This window comes from Panthera uncia, chromosome F2 (genome assembly GCF_023721935.1).
Source record: "Panthera uncia isolate 11264 chromosome F2, Puncia_PCG_1.0, whole genome shotgun sequence".
NCBI lineage: Eukaryota > Metazoa > Chordata > Mammalia > Carnivora > Felidae > Panthera > Panthera uncia.
The window spans coordinates 10333785-10353883 of NC_064812.1; the positions used below are offsets into that span (position 1 = coordinate 10333785).

Consider the following 20099-nt stretch of genomic DNA (forward strand, 5'->3'; position numbering starts at 1 on the left):
CACTTGACCTCTCCAATTATTCAGATCCCTCTTTTGTTACGTAAGGGTCATTAGTACTAATTCATGAAAATGCAGTAAATATTAAATGTGATACTGTAGGTAAATCTCCTAACAAAGGGCAATAGATATTCAATATCTGAAAACTGATGTTGGGATCAGCATTAGAATTATTGCTAATAATGATAGTATAGAGATTAACCTTTCACAGATAAATCCAAGCTGTATATAATCCCAAAGTTTTCAGTGTTGATTTTTCCTTTTTATAAAAGGCTCATATATCTAAGACTGCCTCAACACTGAGCTTATTTGAGTCTCAATGAATTTAGTGGATGAAGGGCATACATGGAAAATGGCAGGCTCCTCTAAAGACTTGCATATTCAGACATGCTTGAAGACAGCTCGAGGACTAAAGGAGCCCTGGGAGGGAGCTATTTGCCTAAGGACCAAGAGGCATCATGGAATGTAATCTGTCTGGAGGGAAAAGAGAGATGGAACACGTGCGTCTGCTCCAAGGCAACAGGACAGGGACAAGGGATCGTGGTGACTCCGAAGCCAGCTCAGGAAATATTTTTAAATGTCTGACATCCTTGCTGTCATGAACGGACTCCTGGTTTTATAAAAAAAGAATTGCGATTAAATAAAGCAACCAACATGGACCACCGGAAGAACAAATAACAGGGGCACAGTCACCAGTTTCTAGAGAAAGGGTGCGTTCAGCAGAAGTGGGTTTTCTCTGTACCTCTCGCCATGTCCCTGGTAACGCAAGTATATGATTTCTACTAGTCTTTCGGCTTTACTGAGATATAATTGTGGTGATCATTTTGCAGCACATAAATGTATCAAAATGATATATTATACATCTTAGACTCACGCAGTGTTACCTGTGTACTGATCATCTCTTTACGTGTCTCAGGAGATTACATGAAAACAGAGACCTTGTCAATAATGTAAATGAATACTGTAACTTTTAAATTAAATTTTTCCTGATTATATGAACGACATACGTGCTTTATGAAATTGTAAGAATAAAGAAAAGTATAAATAAGTTGGCTGGCATTTTTAAATTCACTTTTAAAATTAACACAAAATTCTTCTATGTAAACAGGATACAGGAGTCTTCCAGAATTATGGTACAATGACCAGTAAAACTTAAAGTAAAAAAACCTTTATTTTCAGTAGAATTTCACAAATAGTAACGTCCACATGCCAAAAATATTGAGCACTTGCTGCAAGATAAAGAAAAAACTAGATTGGATTAAAGACAGTGTCAACATGGCCAATAATTTGCCACATCTCAAAGAACAAGATGCTTAGGAATTACGAACAGGGACCCACACAATCCTGAGAGAAGTTCTGTATCATTCCCTTCATGGAAAATATGACAGCCCCAAGTGGCAGAGTGGGAGATGAAGAAAAATCAGGGACTTGAGGAAAAATACCACAGTCCAAAAGATTCTGAAAATGGATAACTAGGAGAAAAAAGAGGAACCTTTCACATGCTTAAATTAATTTTTTTCAAGAGTCAAGAGGACTTTGAATCTTTAAGAAGAGATCTTAGGGGCACCTGGTTGTCTCAGTTGGTTAAGCGTTCATCTTTGGCTCAGGTCATAATCTCGTGGTCTGTGAGTTCGAGCCCTATGTCAGGCTCTGTGCTGACAGCTCAGAGCCTGCTTCAGATTCTGCGTCTCCCCCTCTCTCTGCCCCTCCCCCACTCGCTCTCTCTCTTCCTCTCTCAAAAATAAATAAAACATTTTTTAAAATGAAAAATAAATTAAAAATAGAAAGAGAGCTTGCAGTCATGAAAAGAAAATAATTTCATTTCAGGAAAGACTACAGGAGGTGAAAGGCACATTTATCATAGTAAAAGGACAGTGGGATCAGTACACATTCGTTGGGACTAAAAGAGAGAACAAGTCACAAATTGCGGCCAAATTCAATTGTGGCCAATTGAAGCCAACATAGGACACAGATTACACAAAAGGCAGAAGAAAGTTTATAACTTTAATGAGAAAATAACAATAATGATAAAGAACTTCCCCAGCTCAGAGAAAAATATGAAGCTTGCAAATGAAAACTACATACCAGGCAATGTTAGTGAAATAATACCAATCCCATAACACAATTTGTCTTGGTATGTCTTTTTAATGTCCAGCTATACATAAGAAAAATGTCCTTCAACCCCCTGGGGGGGGGAAAGAACAACACAAAACAGTGTCTCTACAGAGGAGCACAGGTTAATTTGGACTCAGAAGGCACCTCTACCAGAAGCGAACTTTTCTAAGTTTGACGCAGTCTTCAGCCCTCCTTTAATCACGCATCGTTTCCAGTCACTCGGCTCCCCTCTCAGTGAATTGTTAGAGCTTGGAGAACCCAGGATGTGTCAAAGAGTGTGAAAAGAGTGTACAAAAGTAGTCGATACGCACAGCCAAACAGGACGCATCTTCCTCTTCAGTGGGTTCTCTGAAGACTGGGAGAGGTAGAAACGTAGACAAAGATAAAACCAAGGGTGGAAAGCAGGAAGATATGCCCAGGTTGCAAATGGAACCCAGAGTACTGGTGTCTAATCAGATGGAGGCTGGGAATGAGAAGGTTGAAGGAAAACCCTGGCACAGGCAATGCCTGAGATGCATTCAAAAATAGATGTAGGATGGATGGATGGATGGATGGAGAAAGAAAGAAAGAAAGAAAGAAAGAAAGATAGGTGTGAAGGTTAATCAGACAACAAGGGGATGGGGAAGGGAGGGCAGCCCACACAGAGAACCTGAGTACCACTGGAGGTTGTGCTCAAAGGAACAAGCACAGTTTGACGATTCTTACTCATGCCCAGAATTTGCCAAAACTCCCTAAACTTCTACATCCTCATCTACGAAACAAAGACAATGCTAGGACTATTGTGAAAATAAATTAATGCAACCTTCTAACACTAGTGCCTGGCACTCAGCGAGTATTTGTTGCTCTTACGGTGATGATGGTGGTCCTCTTTTCATCTCCATCATCAACATCTTCCTCCTCATCCTCACCATCCAGGCTGGTAGATGTGGAGAGTTATATTTTATTTCCCCTGTTGCCACTTCCGGCTTGAATGTAAGCAGCTTGAGCTACTTCTCTGTGCCACAATTTCCGTCTTACGAAAATAAAGCTGATCGTGTCTACCTCGTGAAATTCGTAGAGAAATTCAGTGACATCATAAGTGTAAAGTACCCGACACATAGAAGGGGGTTACAAGAACACCTGTCCTTTAAAGTACAAAACACAAAAAAGCACAAAGATCCAAGTACAAATACACTCAAGAGTTTGTCAGAACACTATGTCTAAAGAACCAAGATATTCCTAGGATTCTACCCAACGTCTTCAAATGGTCTGTCTCTACAAGCTTCCTCCTCTCTGTGATTCTTCTCAGTTTCATTCCTTAATTCTAAAAGCTGAGCACAAGAAACTCCCGGTTTTTCCAACTCACCAGGACCTCTCTCCCCTTGGCCTTCATGTTGGTGATGACCTGTTGTAGCATAGCCCCATAATTCCTTGGGATCCCAGGACTGGACGAGGCTCCTCTCCTCAGGCCCAACGGGCCCTTATACCTCCATCACAACCTTTACAGCTGTTTGTGATTGTCCGATTGATTACTGGCATGCCACATTGGACTAAAGACAGCAGTGACAGGGTAAAGGCTGTTTTGTTCACCAGCACAGTCCCCAGAACGCAGAACATTGTCACCAAATAGTAGGTTCTCCACAAACTTTTGTACAGTAAATAATTAAACAAAAGCACTCCCATTGAGTACTTTTTCTGGATCAGAGTAAAATTGTATTCAAAAAGAGTCAATTATTTTTTTTTTACCAATGTGCACATCTGTAAATTCATCATAAATACCTATTCAAGTCATTCGACTCAAGGTTGTAGAATTGTTTTAATGGTCACGTTCAAACTCTACTGAATTTGTGATTTCTTGGGTTTTCTGCAAGTGTTTCTGTAAAGGCAGGCTTTGATGTTAGGTTTTCTTTAATTTTTATTAACAGTTACTAAGTTTTATTAACTATGTACACTTCCGCAACGTTCTATATGTTATTGATACTCATGTTGAAATGTTCCTTTAACTCATATAAGTTATTTTAAGATATGTCCCTACACTAAATTAATTTGCATCATATTAACAAAACCATATTAACAAAATCAACTTTTATAGAACTATGAGGTTAAAATCTGAAAGGCGTACTATTAAAAGTAATGTTAGAGAGCCACATAGTATTGTCCGTACATTTTCCCCTCCGTAGCTTTTATTTACTTTTTTCTTTAATAATAATCATCTTTCCCTTGCATTTTGGTAGAACTGCTCAAGTTTGCCGGGCACATTTTGTGTACCATTCTCACTTTAGCCCCTTTCCTACCTCCAATAGGGGTTTTAGCTCTGCTGGTGAATTGTTGCTGTCTTTCAGCCCTTCCCGGTCTCTCTTAGCTCTCTTGTCTTCCCAGCCTGCTGTCTTTGCATGTCAACTAGCTGTCTGCTTAAGCCTTCCTGCTCCAGTTTTACAGACGTCATCACTTCCTGCATTCTTTCAAAGCATTTAGTTCCCCAACACTTTCCTCTAATTGTTGTAAAATATAGATATATATATTGGTAGGTGCAAAGATCTCCTGGGTGTTCAGGATTTTTTTTTCACCAGTTCTACAGTAGATTTCATGTTTACTTTCCACTTTATTCACTTTCAAGTGCGATGAGCTTTGTCTATACTGTGTTGCCGTACTATGTATCTATACACTAAGCGTTTGCCAGCCCTGGCTTCCAGGCACTGTTCACTTGGGTGACAGTTAAATGCCATTCTCAAAGAAGGAATGGAGATATTGCAACTCAAAAACCACCAGTAGGTCTGCTCAACAGAGATTTCAGTTTTTCCTATGTTCACTATGTGGTTCATTGTCCTTTGAACCGATGGACTACCGTGGGGGCAAAAATCACAAAATAACCTGCTGACAGATCTCTTTTTCTGTTCCCATTCATGAGTCTTTCCATGAAGCGTTTCGCCTTCCAAATACTGCATATCCAAATACTGTGTATTATGGACAATTGTCTTTTTGTTTTTCAGCCATAGTTGTTTTTTAGTATTTGTTTGTTTGTTTGCATGGGGATGGGTGTAGTGTAAGAACAAAGCAATGTGGAGCACATTACTGTCTCCTAGGCTCTCTTGAGGTATTGAAAACACCATGAAGAACACAACAGACATAACCTCTGCCCTCCTGGAGTCCATAATTTACCCAAGATCCAGTTATTACGTACAAGTATGACATGTTCCACATGTACTAGAGAGAGCTAACTGTAGACAAAGAAGAACAAAATAGAAACACTGGGAATAGAAGCTTCATGGTGACTGCTTTTGACAGAATATTCCACATAAGACAGAGCTCCTTTTTTGTTGGTTTAGACTTTTTATTTCAGGGACACAGAGACCAGAAACTAAAGAATTTTCTATGATTTTTTTCCAGAATGAATGGTAAATTTGATTTGGTTCTGTGGACGACAGAGGCACTTGTTAAAAAATGTTTTTCTATTATATTAATCTCTGGTAATCTGTTTAAAGTGATTTGGATTCCCATAATTTTTAGTGGCTTTAAAATTTGATGCTGTTGACACATTTTATCTTTTTAAAATGCATTTTCATAGATATTTTTAGTGAAAAATTGGAAATAACTTCAGCAAGGAGCGTGAGCTAGAACCCATTTTAAAATTAAAGTGAGAAGTCATTTCAAGAGATGTTTAAGAGGCACATTCCACAGGGACTGGTGATAGATTAAATTGAGAGAGGGAGCCGTTTCACAAGACTCGGTTTTCGGCAAACAAATAGGTGAATGTGAGCCCTAGGAGGAAGCCTGGGCTAGAAACAAGAACTTGAAAGTCATGTCGCAGCCAGTTGCCATCTGAAGGCCGAAAGTCAAGTGTGGAAGACCCCAAAGCATGTATTCCCTTCACATGTTGAGTCTTGAAATAGGTGAAAAGATAACCCAAGTGAATAAAATTTTGCTCTGGGTGGCATGACTTAACACTCTTGAAAATAACAACAACGACTGTATTTCTCCTATACCTTCCAAGGGTCTCTCGCATCACCCATTTTTCCTTAACCACAACTCTTGCTCCCATAGAATCCCATTCGCCTCGAATTCTGATGTGCTTTATTAATTTGGAAGAAGCTGGTTAGTTTCCCAACATGATAAAATGGGGGCTTTAATAAGGAAGGGAGGTGACAGCCAAGCAAGGTGCACCACGAAGGGCCCTGGGACTTCCATCTACTTCTCACTCCACCCCTCCCCTCCTTCCCTTTCACTTCCCAGAATCTCATCTCTTGCCACCCCTAACTATGAGTGCCTCCTTACTGGTCTCTCATAACCTTGGTTTACTCCTTTCTAATCCATTCCTCCTCACCTATGAGATTTGTGCATTTGTTTCTCCTAAAGCAGAATAAAGAGGTCAAGGCTTGGTTCTCGCCTTAACCATCGGGGGAAATCACAACCTTCCCCACAGAGTTCCTGTATAAAATGGGAAAAATTAGACTGCCTTGCCTTGCATCCTCCATGATAGAAAAGAGTAAAGGAGACAAAATATGTGAAGGCAAACACAAGTTCTACACACGTGATGGTACATCGCCCTAGTTAGGGTAACACCGGCAGAGTGTAAGAGAAGCTCTGGTGTCTTCATAGCTTATCAAAGTAAGATTTCTTTTTTCCCTCCAGCAGGTAGGATTTACAGTGGTTCAGGGTCCCTGGCTTCTTTCTACCCAGCCTCCCCCAGTGCCTCATAATTCTTCACTCTGCCAGCAAACAAGAAAAAGGACTGGAAGAATCACCCCCGGGAAGCTTTTAAGGGCGAGGATTGCCAATCGTCTATATCACTTCCAAGTACATCCAGTTGGCTAGAACTCAGTCACGTGGTCATACTTAACTGGAGGGTTGGGAAATCTTGTTTAGCTGTTTATACAGGATGAGAAAGAAACGGACTTTGGTGAACACACCGCAATTTGTGATTTCTTGACGTTCCTATAACTCTACTGGATGAAGGGGGTACCAATGTAAGAAATATCTTTCTTAAAGAAAGTCAGTCATTGGGATGAACCAGACATACAAATAACCAACTAGAACTTAAAATAAATGCTAAGTTTTAGGTTCAAAGTGCTAATGGCTTGTAGTGCACCAGAAATTACCAAGAGCCTACTAAGTGCCACAGCCTTTTCTGTGTACTTATTTTCTTTTAGGTACCATCCTTCTATTTACAGAAGAGAAATACTCAGGTTCAATTAAGCTGGACTCGTCACCAAGCTCCAAATGACTATATGTGATGGTGATCTGCACTCAAGCCCAAGATGAAGGAGGAACTGATTTTGCCCGGTTATTTGAGGGAAGAATGTTTGACAGAAGAGACATTTCAAAGTGGTCCTCAAGGAGAAGCCCATAACTGACAGGGTGAAAATTTTAAAGAGTAAATCAGAACTTGTTACTCCCAGCTTAAAAAACCACTAATGCCTCCATCACACTTGGACTACAATCCAAACTCCTCCTTGCATTGACTTGCAAAGTCTGTATCTGGTTGGTGACCATCCCTATGACCTCATAGTGGCCCACGTGCCCCAAGTCATCACCATCCTAACCCACTGTCTATTCCTCCGATGTGTCAAGAGTACCTTAGGGCCTTTGAAATAGCTATTTCCTTTGCCTGGAGTGCTCCTGGTCTAGACTTTCATGGGTCTCCAAGAGTCTTGTCCTGACACTTCACTGTTCATTATTCTCCGTTACAATTCCCTTCCCAACATTTATCATTATCTGATATCTTTCTCTCTCTTTCTCTCCCTCTCTCTCTCTCTCCCTACTTCTTCCCTCCCTCCCTCCCTCCCTTCCTTCTTCTTTCCACTCTCTCCCATCAGCATGCCAGCCCCTTGAAAACATGAAGCTTCCCTACTCTCTTCACTGCCAAATCAAAACAATATGGCTCAGAAATTACTTGTCGAATAAATGCGTCCTATTTTGACAGGTTGAGAAATGGGGAGAATAAAGATACTAGAGACTGAGGGTAGCTTCAAGAGCCAAGGCAAGTTATATGTCAGCCTAAGGGGTTATGCACTTTCATACCTCACCTTTTTCTCTTAAGTCTGAATATGACATAGTCTCCTGTTTTATAAGATCCAGGGAGTCTGTTCGTGGACTATAACATGCTGTTGGTGGAAGATTGTGTATAATGGCTGGTATTTGTTCTTTCAAAAAGACTTAATGATGGCTGGGATGCTCCCCCAAAGGGCAAAGGCCAGCAGAGACTGTTGTACCATTCCAGACTCAAAGTATGGGGAGTGCTCTGCCTTGAAACATTAAGTTGAGAAGAGGTGGAAACAAAATCTGAAGCAGTGTGGAGAAAGGAAACATAGTTTTATTCAGCTAAACCCAACATCCTATCCTCAGGCTCCTTTAAAGCTAGAAAGAGGGCACATTTAGGACAAATAAAATATCATAACCCTTCATTGGCATAACACTATGTTTCCAAGATGTTTTTTTCTTTCATATATTTCAAAATCTGCACACAACATCTGTATGGTGGGTATAATTATTCCTATTCTATAAATTGAGTATATCAGGGTTCTGACGGGCAGTTTGCCTAAATTCCTTGAGGAAAATAATCCTGTCTAACTCATCCTTTTAGTGTTGTTTGTAAAGTTAAAAAGGGGGGGGGGGAGAAGAAAAAGAAAGAACAATAAAGGTCTATGGAATCGAATTGGATAAAACTCAGATGAATCAGAAATAGGTTTCCTAAGAATGCCTTGCCACTGGGTACCCATTTCTTCATCATTAAAGGTGAAGAGAAATAATTCACTTTTTTTTTTTTTTTTTTTTTTTTTTGCCACGGAGTCCAAAACGCCCTCAGCCCTGAAAAATAATGAACAGAGTGAACTCAGAAATTTAAATTGCAACCAAAAAGATGTCAACGTCTCTAAACTGAGCCTGGAGGAAATCGGTCTTAGAAGGAAAGAAGATTGAGAGCTCCTTGTTTCAACATCTTGGCAAGGTGACGGAATAACATAAGATCCTTTTCCTCAAATCAACCCTGTAAAATCAAAACAAGGAGAGGGAAGCAGCAAACCCAAAACTGTTAGTTTCGGTTCTGGCCAAGGCTGAGTAAGCACACTCGGTCCTGTCCCTCCCGCTCCATGCAGTGAACAACCCCGGACAGAATGCATGGAGTAGCGATCTGAAGAATATTTATAAAAATAAAATAAAAGCGGTAGCAGGCAGATTGGGGAAGGAAAGCAGAACTCGAAATAACACCAAACCAGTGATGACTTTCCTCTTTTTCCTCCTCCAGTATTTCTGAGCCTGGTTTCAAAGACAGTCTGAAACCCGTAAGTGTGCACCAGATGTGAGCTCTGTATTAGTTTGCTAGAACTATCAGAGCACAGTACCACACCCTGGGTGCCTTAAAAAAAAAAGACAGAAATGTATTATCTCACAGTTCCGGAGGATAGAAGTTCAAAATCAAGGTGTAAGCACTGCCAGTTCCTCCTGAGGGTCGTGAGGGAAGGATTTACTTCAAGCCTCTCTTTAGCTTGCAGATGGCTGTCTCCTTCCATCAGCTTCCCTTTATATGTACTGACATCCAAGCTTCCCTGTTTATAAGGGCATCAGCCATACTGGATTAGGGGATCGTCCTAGTCCAGTGTGGCTGAGCTACTTACATCTGCAATGATCCCATTTCCAAATAAAGTCGTGTTCTGACGTGCAAGTGTTAGGATGTCAACATATGAATTGAGGGTGAGGGTACAATTCGACGTGTACAAAGATTAAAAATGATAATAATGATAACCTTCTCTTTCTGGTCCAAGGAATAGATAGGAAAGAGGGTTCCTATGGGTCAGAGAGAAGAGTAGAGTCCCTTGGTTTTGTTTTGGTTTTGTTTTTCCTTCTCTCCCAACCCAGTCTCCAGGCAATCCCATGACATTAGTAGTGGGGGGACTGGCAGAGGAAGCCTTACTGACCAGGAAACCATTGCACTAAGGGGGTGGGAGGTGTTCCTTCTTACCATTCCATATACCCTGGTTCTTTGGCCCCTGATGTCTCAGTATGAGAAAGAACATGGCAAAGCTGGGAACCTACAGTGTCCTTTCCTAGACAGAAAACAAAGGTGGGACTGGGGTGGACTGGATCAATGAATGGGATGGATTTGGGGAGCCAGAATGTGTCTGGAAAATAACCAAAGGGAAATAAAGGGGTGCCATAAAAGGTATGAGCCCTTAAACTCTTGGGCTCGCCTTCGAGCTGTGCATTCATGGAGCTTGGTCTTAAACTGCATACAAAAGACTTTGAGAATTGAACAACGGGGTAAATCCTCACCCAGCTCCCAGACTGGCCACTCCATGATACACACGTGGGACAAATCTAAGTGGTCCTTCAAAGGCTTTGAAAATTAAGCCTACATTTGGAACCGCAGCCCAGAGAAAAGGACAGTAGGAATTTGTGACCTTGAACTAGGGCAATTCCTTGCTGAAACAAATAAAAAATATTCCCTATAGGATTTAAATGAGATTTAGGCCCTTGCAATATTCAAAATGTCCAAGATACAATCCAAAATTATAAACATGAAGAATGAAGAAACTATAATATCTTGCAAGGAAAAAAAAGTCAACTGTAGATATTAACCCTGAGGTGATGGAGATGTTGGAATTCTTATAGACAGAAGACTTCCGAGCTGTTAATTTAACCATGCTCCACAAAGTAAGGGTAACCACTTTTGAAATAAAAGAAACAACATGTAATTAGATAAATAGAAGTTATAACAAAGGATCAGCTGAAAAATAATACTTTTCACTGAATGGGCTCAGTAGCAAATTAGAGATGATAGAGAAAAAGTCAGTAAACTTCATGCTACCATCAGTAAAATGAATAAAAATTATCGAGTTTGAACAACAGAGAAGGAAAGTGATTGAAAAAGAAAAGGAGCCTTAGGACTGTTAAGATCAAAAAGGCTAAGCTCCAGATGGAAAAGAGAAAAAATACGAGGAAGAAAAATATTTTAAAGAGATAACGGCTAATATCTTCCCAAATGTGGCCAGAGACTTAAAGTTAAGTAATAATTGTAACATTGCATTATTTTTTATCGTTGTTGCTCTTGTTACGGACATCTATTGAGCACTTTGTTCCAGGGATCTGTTTTAAGTTCTTTACATACTTATTTAGTCATCAAGGAGTAACACATAGAAGTTCTCACCCAAGATCACAGAGGTATTAAGTGGTAAAGACAAGAAACATATCCAAGAAGTATGTGTCCAAAGAACAAGGTCTTAGCCACAATGTAACACACCCTGTGGCTCATCTAGTGGGTCGATCTCTCTTCCTCTGCATTTAGATTCTTAGTGGCAGTTACTTTGTTGTGCTGTACTGTTATTTTGTTTTTCAATTACGTGCTCTTGGTGTGGTGTCAAATATACGGATGCTTAAAAAATTTGAGGGAAGGGAAGCACCTGGGTGGCTCAGTCAGTTAAGCATCCAACTATTGGTTTGGGCTCAGGTCATGACCTCACGGTTTCATGGGTGTGAGCCCCGCATCAGGCTCTGGGCTGGCACCGTGGAATCTGCTTGGGAGTCTCCCTCTCTCCCTACCCCTCCCCAGCTTGTGCTGTTTTTGTCTCTCTCAAAATAAATAAGTAAACTTTTTTTTTTTAATTTGAGGGGGAAAAGGATAAATACCTATACTACAGGGTCGTCTTAGTCTGTTTGGGCCACTATAACAAAATACCATACACCATATGCCTTATAAACAATATCATGGAGGTTGAAGTCCAAGATCAGTGCCAGCGTGGTTGGGTGAAGGCTCTTTTCTGATTGGAGACTTCTCATTGTGCCCTTGTGTGGCAGAAGGGGAAAGGGAGCTCTCTGGGGACTCTTTTATACGGGAACTAATCTTGTTCGTGAGGCCCCTGCCCTCATGATTTCATCATTTCCTGAAGTTTCCACCTCATAATACCACCACATTGGGCGTTAGCATTTCAACTTATGAATTTAAGGTGGGGAGGGGGCTCATAAACATTCAGACCATAGCCAGGGTGAAAGTTGTTTTTTTTTATGATTTACGATCTAATAAGACTGTAAATTTCTTAATGGAAGATACTCTGCTGATATTCTTATATTCCAAAGTATCTAATATGCTTCTGGTACATATAGCTGCTTAATTTAAACAATTTTGTGGTTTAACGAAATAGGCAGAAGACTCCATAATTTCCACACACACACACACACACACACACACACACAACAATGTTATAAGAAGATGTTCTGTTTCTACCTCTAACTAGTTTCCTAATCTTGGGAAAGTCACTTAATCTTTGAAGCCATGGCATCTTTTCGTAAACCAAGGAGCAAGCATCCCAATGCCCAACTAGAGTATATTGTGAAGAGTGCTGAGGTCACGTATGTGCAAATGCTTCAGAGAGCACGACGCAAATGACTTTTCCTTTGATTTAACTCATTGCAAGGGAGACGGGAATAAGTGAAGCAAACTAGATAAGGAGCTTCACTGGCTAGGAGAGGGCGTAGTGACTAATTCCAGCTGGGAGCATTGAAGGGTTGTGGGTAAAGAGTCAAACAAGCTGGGAAGGAGTTGCTTAAAGGAAAGGAGGCCAAGGCCAGAGTTACAGAGAGCCGCGTCCTTGCAAGGCGAGCTCCCACCTCAGGAACTTATTTCTGACCTCCTCTTCTCCCCGGAGCTTGGAAGAGATATGATCTCAGGGAACATGCTCAAAATGACTGCAACCATTTGGAACGCTTTGTAATCACGAGAGAGAACACCACACAGATGAAAAGCAGGAGACGAGGGAGGTTTTGAGATGAGCAGGCTTTTTACAAAACATCTTTCTTTTTTAATTTTGGTGATTGGTGGGGTGGGGAGGGGGGTTCTTTTCCTAACCGAACCAAACTAGTTTCTATCCAGTTGTTGGGAAACTGGCAGATGTGTGCACACACATCTAACCGATCTGTGCACTTCAGGATGAATAAGAATACCTTGAGGAACTTATTTAAGGAGAAAAAAAAAATGGATTCCTAGGCTACATCCCCAGGGCCACTGATGCAGAGCTTACCTGGAGTTGGACCACGGTTCTTCACTTTAACACACAAGCAGGTGCTCCAGATGTAGGCAGTTCATTCTCACCAAGGAAAGATTGAAGATCGGGTCCATGCCAAAGCTGAGAGCACAGTATTTTGCACTTAAAGCAGCTCCAACATTGCTCAGACTCCCCTCCAAGAACAGCAGCTTGGGGATATGGACAGAGTGGGAGATTTGGAATCCACATTGGACTTTTCCAGATTGCTTTATTTTAGTCTTTGCATTTTCTTCTGCTCAGAAGCAAGAGTTTAAAAAACCAGACCTTGGCCTTGCACACCCTGCTGCCCCAGAGCCATCCACATGCTGCCCAGCCGTGATCAACCCCACCCTGTTCTTCGACATCGCCGAGGACGGCAAGCCCTTGAGCCACGTCTCCTTTGAGCTGTTTGCAGAGTTCCAAAGACAGCAGAGAAAAATTCATGCTCTGAGCACTGGGGAGAAAGAATCTGGTTATAAAGTTTCTTGCTTTCACAGGATTATTCCAGGATTCACATACTCAAGTGGTAACTTCACACGTCATAATGGCACTGGTGGTAAACCCACCTCTGGGGAGAAATCTGAGATGAGAATTTCATCCTGAAGCATAGGGGTCCTGGCACCTTGTCCATGGTAAACGCTGGGTCTCACACAAATGGTTCCCAGTTTGTCATCTGCACTGCCAAGACGGACCGGTTGGATGGCAAGCAGGTGGTCTTTGGCCAGGTGACAGAGGGCATGAATATTGTGACAGCCATGGAGTGCCCTGGATCCAGGAATGGCAAGACCAGTAAGAAGATCACCATTGCTGGGGCGCCTGGGTGGCTCAGTCGGTTGGGCGGCCGACTTCGGCTCAGGTCATGATCTCGCGGCCCGTGAGTTCAAGCCCCGCGTCGGGCTCTGTGCTGACAGCTCAGAGCCTGGAGCCCATTTCGGATTCTGAGTCTCCCTCTCTCTGGCCCTCCCCCATTCATGCTCTGTCTCTCTCTGTCTCAAAAATAAATAAACATTAAAAAAAAATTAAAAAAAAAAAAGAAGATCACCATTGCTGACTGTGGACAAATCTAATAAGTTTGACTTGTGTTTTATCTTAACTACCAGATCATTCCTTCTGTAGCGCGGGGGAGCACCCCTTCACCCCCCATCTGCTAGGAATATCTTGTCATCTTTGTGCCTCACTGCAGTCCTATGGGTTCCGTGTTTTCCTTGCTCCTCTCCAAGTCTAGCTGGATTGCAGAGTTGGGTTTATGGCTAAAAAACAAAAACTAAACAACGAAACCAGATCTCATTAGCCAATATTTACTTTAACCTTAGTTAAGACCCGGCCACTGTAGCACCCAGTCCAGGAAACAATTCCATGGTGGACTTTGAAAACAAGCTGAGGACAGAGCTGTGTTTTAATACCAAGCCAAATTCGATATGCAACACTCTCTTTTGTGATTCCCCCCTCCCCCCCGCCAAAAGAGAGGAAGAAACAATCAAGAACTAAACAAATAAAATGAAAATTACCTCCCTTTTATACTTTGGTGATGAAAAATGTTTCAAAGCCCTCGGAACACTCACAGAAATGATAATTACCTTCTGTTTTCCTGGGGTAAGCACGGGGAAGTTTGGATTGTAATAGTCTCATCAGAGTGGTATAAACGGCAGCGTAAGCAATAAAAGTTGCTGAACATCTGGGCTCTGTCTACCCTTTAAAGGGTTTGTGAGCATCAGATAAAGAAGACGTTAGATGTTTTTATTTCAGGCCTTAGGGCAGTAGCATGGGCCCATAATGAAGTTATTCCGAGTTTGAATTTCTGGAAGTCACCTGTGAAAACTACTCTCAAAGCAGCCCATGGCCTAAAGTGAAGGATGTATCCGACCAAATCACATCTTTCCAGGGAAAACTAATTTCTTGGTGCAAGCTCTCTTTACTCTATTTGTCCTTGTGGAGACAACACGAATACCTGGGAACATGTGCCTTGGGCCAAGGAGTGTGCTGGGAATTGTACAAGTGTCATGTAATTCCATGCGCCCTACAAACGTGTGGGGCTGAAATTACTATATTTTATAGATGAGAGAGCCAAGACTCAAAGGGGCAACATAACTTGCTTAATAGCAAAGAGATAGCAAATTGTAAGGGAATGCTGAATTGCCTGATTCGGGCCCCACCTGCAAAATTCCACTTGCTCGTCGCTCTGCTGGGAAGTCTTTATAACCCTGCCCACCTCAATGTGAGAGGACAGGGCTTTTGTCCCCCATTGCGGCATGTGTGACAGGGGCCACAGTCTGGAAGATGTTGTAATTTGGGATTCATTTAACTGTTCCTACAGGTGGGCTGTACGTTGGAGAGAAGGAAGCACATCCGATGACATAACTTCTGGCAAGAGACATAACAGAGTACAGGTTCTGTTTCCAACATTTACTACCAATGCTTACCAGGGACAAGTTTTTGTCGGACGCTTAACCGACTGAGCCACCCGGGCGCCCCTCCCACCTACTTTCCTTATGGTCATAGTGTCGGGCATGCTAGGGCCACTGAGGACACTGAAATACAGTAGAGTCTGATAAGAAACATGTCACTCGTTCATCCATTCATTCATTCATTCATTCACACATTGAATAAATATTTACTGAGTTCTGTATGTGCCAGGCACTTTTGCAGGAACTACGCAGGTAACAAAGATAAAGACAGACAAAAAACCCTGCCCTCACGAGATCCACATCCTTTCAGGAGAAGACAGACAATATACCAAAACAAGTATAATATGCTGCAATATCATAATAAGCAGAGAATTACAAATGAGGAGTTCTGGGGACACAGTGGCCGTTTTGTTTTGTTTTGTTTTGTTGTCATCATTTAATTTTAGTCCAAGTATAGTTAACAGACGGTGCTGTATGAGTTTCAGGTGTACAATATAGAGATTCAATTCAAAGTCCATACACCATCCAGGGCTCATCATGACAAATGCTCTCCTTAATCCTCACCCCTTATTTCAGAGGGTGGCTATTTTGAATAAGCTAATCGGGGAAGGACTCAGTGACAGGCTGACATCTGGACAGAGACCTCAAGGTGTTGAGGGAGCAAACCCTGAATATTCCAGAGGGGGGGGGTCTAGGGGGAAGCAAGAGCAGCAGTAAAGGCTTGGAGAAAAGTTTTCCTGGTGTGCTAGTGCACCGGTGAGAGTGGCTGAAGACTGGGTCACCGTGGCTTCAGATTATATACCTAATCTTGGCACGGGGTGGGGGATGGATCAAGATATGAGGATCGTGGGGCGCCTGGGTGGCTCCGTCGGTTAAGAGTCCGACTGCGGCTCAGGTCACGATCTCCCGGTTCGTGGGTGCGAGCCCCGCGTCGGGCTCTGTGCTGACAGCGCAGAGCCTGGAGGCTGCTTCAGATTCTGCGTCTCCCTCTCTCTCTGGCCCTCCCCCACTCACTCTGTGTGTGTGTCTCTCTCTCTCAAAAATAAAGAAACGTTAAAATTTTTTTTTTTAAAAATCCCTGTCTCCAGCAGGATGTGGAAGAACAAATAATGATATGCTCTGACGGCTGGTATGAGACAGGTAGATTGACAGATGGGTACATGTCTCTACAGACGGTTTCTGACTTACGATGTTTCTATTTAGGATTTTTAACTTTATGATAGTGCAAAAGAGATAGCCATTCAGCAGAAGCCATGCGTCAAAATGTGAATTTGGATCCTTTCCGGGCTAGCAACGGGCAGTAAAGTCCTCTCTCGTGATGCTGGCCAGCCTCAGGGAGCCACAGCCCCCAATCAGCCAGCTATTATGACTATAAACAACTGATACACTTAGAACCGTTTTGTTTGTCACTTTCAGCACAGTGCTCGATAAATTACATGAGACAGTCAACACCTTATTATCAAATAAGCTTTGTGTTGAATGATTTTGCCCACCTGTAGGCTAATCTAAGTGTTCTGAGCGTGTTTAAGTTAGTCTAAGTTAGGCTCTGATATTTGGTAGGTTGGGCATATCACATGCATTTGGGACCTAGGATATTTTCAACTTATGATGGGCTTGTTGGAACACAGCCCCATAGTAAGTCAAGGAAAGTCTGTATACAGAATGTGTGTGTTTGCATGTGAATTGTGCTACCCCAAGTTTTCCCATATTTGTGCTGATTTCCTTAGTGTCCAGCTTAGCTGTTAAAAAGACTAATTGTTCCTGCAGACACTTCTATTATTACACATACTGTGACCTATCGAATCAACATGATCGCTTTGATGCCAATTAGACTCCGCCCATGCGTGCTTACCTGTTAATAGCAGAGCTTACCTATCTCACTAGGTAACGTGAGGTGCAAGCCACGTGCCTGAGCATTAGAAAGACACAGACGTACATGCCTACGTGACTTTCTAGAAGAAAGTCAAGTTCATCTGCCTGGAAGTTGCTATGGTATAAGGCCCGTGGGTAACTCTAAAGTCAAAAACCCCTGATGGCTGAAATAGAAGGGAGTGAACTGGTATTTCTTGAGCACATCTCAAGTGTTAGGTACTTGGTTCTACGTTGTTGCGTTAAAACTTTAAAAAAGATCTGGATGCTCTTCCTGGACTGAAGAAGGACATTCCAATCCATAAGCACGTGTAAAAACCTCGCATCTGCCAAGACTAAGTGAAATAAGGTAGTAAAGTGCCTGGTCCGTAAAAGGAGCTCCATACATACAACATCCACAGAAGCAGCCACTCTCTTTTATAGCCATTGAGCCCAAATCTTGTTTTAACACTGATTTTCACCAAATGTTCTCCGGAAGCCATTTGACACATTCCAAACCATCCTTCAATAACACAGATAACTGGTATTCTCAACCCGGAGGGCTGCTCTCCCAGTTCGGACCATTTGGCTGTGGTCAGAAAGTTTGTGTCCATGAAGGGGGGCGTTACCATTTTTTGGCACCAAAAGGAAAAATCCCGGGTGGGATTAATGAGTTTCAGTTACCATCTGGATGGCCGACTCCCAAATCCTTGCTTCAGTCCAGACCTCCATTCCACATTCTAGTAAATACCAACTACCTCCTTGACATTTACATGTGAGAACCCCCAGGTCCTTCACCTGGATCATGCCCAAAATGCGGCCATCCCCCCCTTGCCCACCACATTGAGTTGAACTCTGTCTCCCCACCGTCCCACCTGATAGATGATACATTCACTCCCCTGCTTGCCTCAGTTACAAGCTTACAGTCTGAGTAAGACACTAGAAGTCAGAAAGGTCTAGATGCTTCCAATGTCACCTTCAACAAATATCTGTTAAGCACACGTTGTGTTTCGGGAACCTTGCTAGACGCCATGAGAAGTGGTGAGGAAAGTATTCATGGATATTCCAAAATGAGGTTAAAGATAAGGAATGCACTGCTCACGGATTGGGGACCTCAGGGGACACAATGGAATGCTTCGAAGAATTGAGTTGGGAAGTGGTAGGGGAGGGTAAAATATCACACCAATCAGCAAGGGGATAGGAGTTCAGAGTATGGCGGAGAAGATAGGCTTGGACTTCTACAAGGGCAGAAGTAGGCAGGAGAATGAGTTCTGAGCATCTCATGGAGGACAGTGTCCAGCCCTCCCCCAGCTCCCAGGCCTAGAGATCTCATCTAGAAGCTTCTCAAGAGGAGCAAGGAAGCATCCTGCCTGGCTACGCTCTCAGGCAACTCTCTGGGGCAATTGTCATCAAATCTGCCTCCCACAACTTCCAAATATCTCCACTTCTCTCCAGGACAACTACTCTACTCATATCAGCACTTGTCTGTGAATGGGGGTTCAGGGCAGGCTGCCCCCAAATATGCCACTTTAGCATATTGATTATCTTGAATTACAGTAACTTAAGAAACAGCCAGTGTAAGAAGGACAACTGTCCCTCCTTTGTCCCCCTGAAACCAGGAAACGAGTCTCCCATGTGAAAGATGCCCTCTGGGTATCAGGAGAGAGACAGACGCCCTTATCACCAGAGACAGGGGATTTAGGGCCAAGAAGACTGTGAAAACAAACCTTGTTACTTCTTCACTAATTTGCTACTCCAAGCCCAAACTTCTCTGTCCTTTCAATTCTTCACAAATGTATCGTTTCTCTAAAAGGTATAAAAACTGCCTGCTTCGGTCACTTCTTTGAGTCTCGGGTGTCTGTTAGCTCCTGTCTGTATATTTGTATTCCAGTAACTCTCATGTGTCTGTGCTCATTTGAGATCTTCTTTACTCGGCCTTTGTTTTATTCCCTTTTACTCGTCCTTCAAGTGTCCACTGTGACACCATTTCTTCCAGAAAGCATCACTTGTATGTGACATGCTGTTTACCTCATCACAGTAATTGTCATTCTGTATTCTAATTGCCTGTATATCTCTTCTTACCTACAATTACCTAGTGAGAACATTAACATTCTTGATGCCTAAAAAATGTCTTCTTCACCACTGAATGCCTGACCCCTTACACATGACATGGTGACATCAGAGGTGCTCAATAGCTATTTGTTATATTAGTTTAATGAATGATGGGCTGGGGCTGTCCCTGGTGGCCACGAAGGTGGCACTGGAGGTTATACTAATATGGAAATTACCTAAATCTTGCTTTAATCCCGGCTTCTTTATTCATAACCTGAATGGATTTGGTTAAGGGCTGAGCGTCAGTGTCCTTGTCTTTGACAAGGACACAACATGTACTCAGTAGGGTCATCATGAAGATTTAATGAGATAATATATGTGAGGCATCTTGCAAATAAGCATTGCCCAAAATCAGGCAGAGATTTTTAGATTTTATGATATCTTTTCACGAGATCTTTCCACATTTATTTTCCTGTTAAAGATCGCTCTTGCTTTTTCTTACGGCCAGATTTCCCCCCCAAATAACCATTTGAATCGGAGTCCTGGGGAGGTGGAAAATGGGTTGTAGGTGTGATTTGCTCCTGGCACAGAGAGTCCTGATACTCAATAAAGTTAACTTTCTCTTGCCTCTTGAAATAGTTGTCACTGGAATTCCTGTTGCCCTCCCCAAACTCAAGCTACTTTGTTCCTCCAG

At 42.3% G+C, this 20099-nt stretch overlaps 1 protein-coding gene across 1 annotated transcript in view; it reads left to right on the top strand.

Annotated features, from left to right (window-relative positions):
- LOC125924938 (peptidyl-prolyl cis-trans isomerase A-like) overlaps window positions 1–14047 on the top strand; it is a 41140-nt gene extending 27093 nt beyond the window's left edge. Inside the window, 2 exon segments of the mRNA XM_049633748.1 lie at window positions 13435–13680; window positions 13683–14047. Of these exon segments, the coding sequence (XP_049489705.1) occupies window positions 13435–13680; window positions 13683–13963 (527 nt within the window). The 3' untranslated portion in view covers window positions 13964–14047.
- The last annotated feature ends 6052 nt before the right edge of the window (window positions 14048–20099 follow it).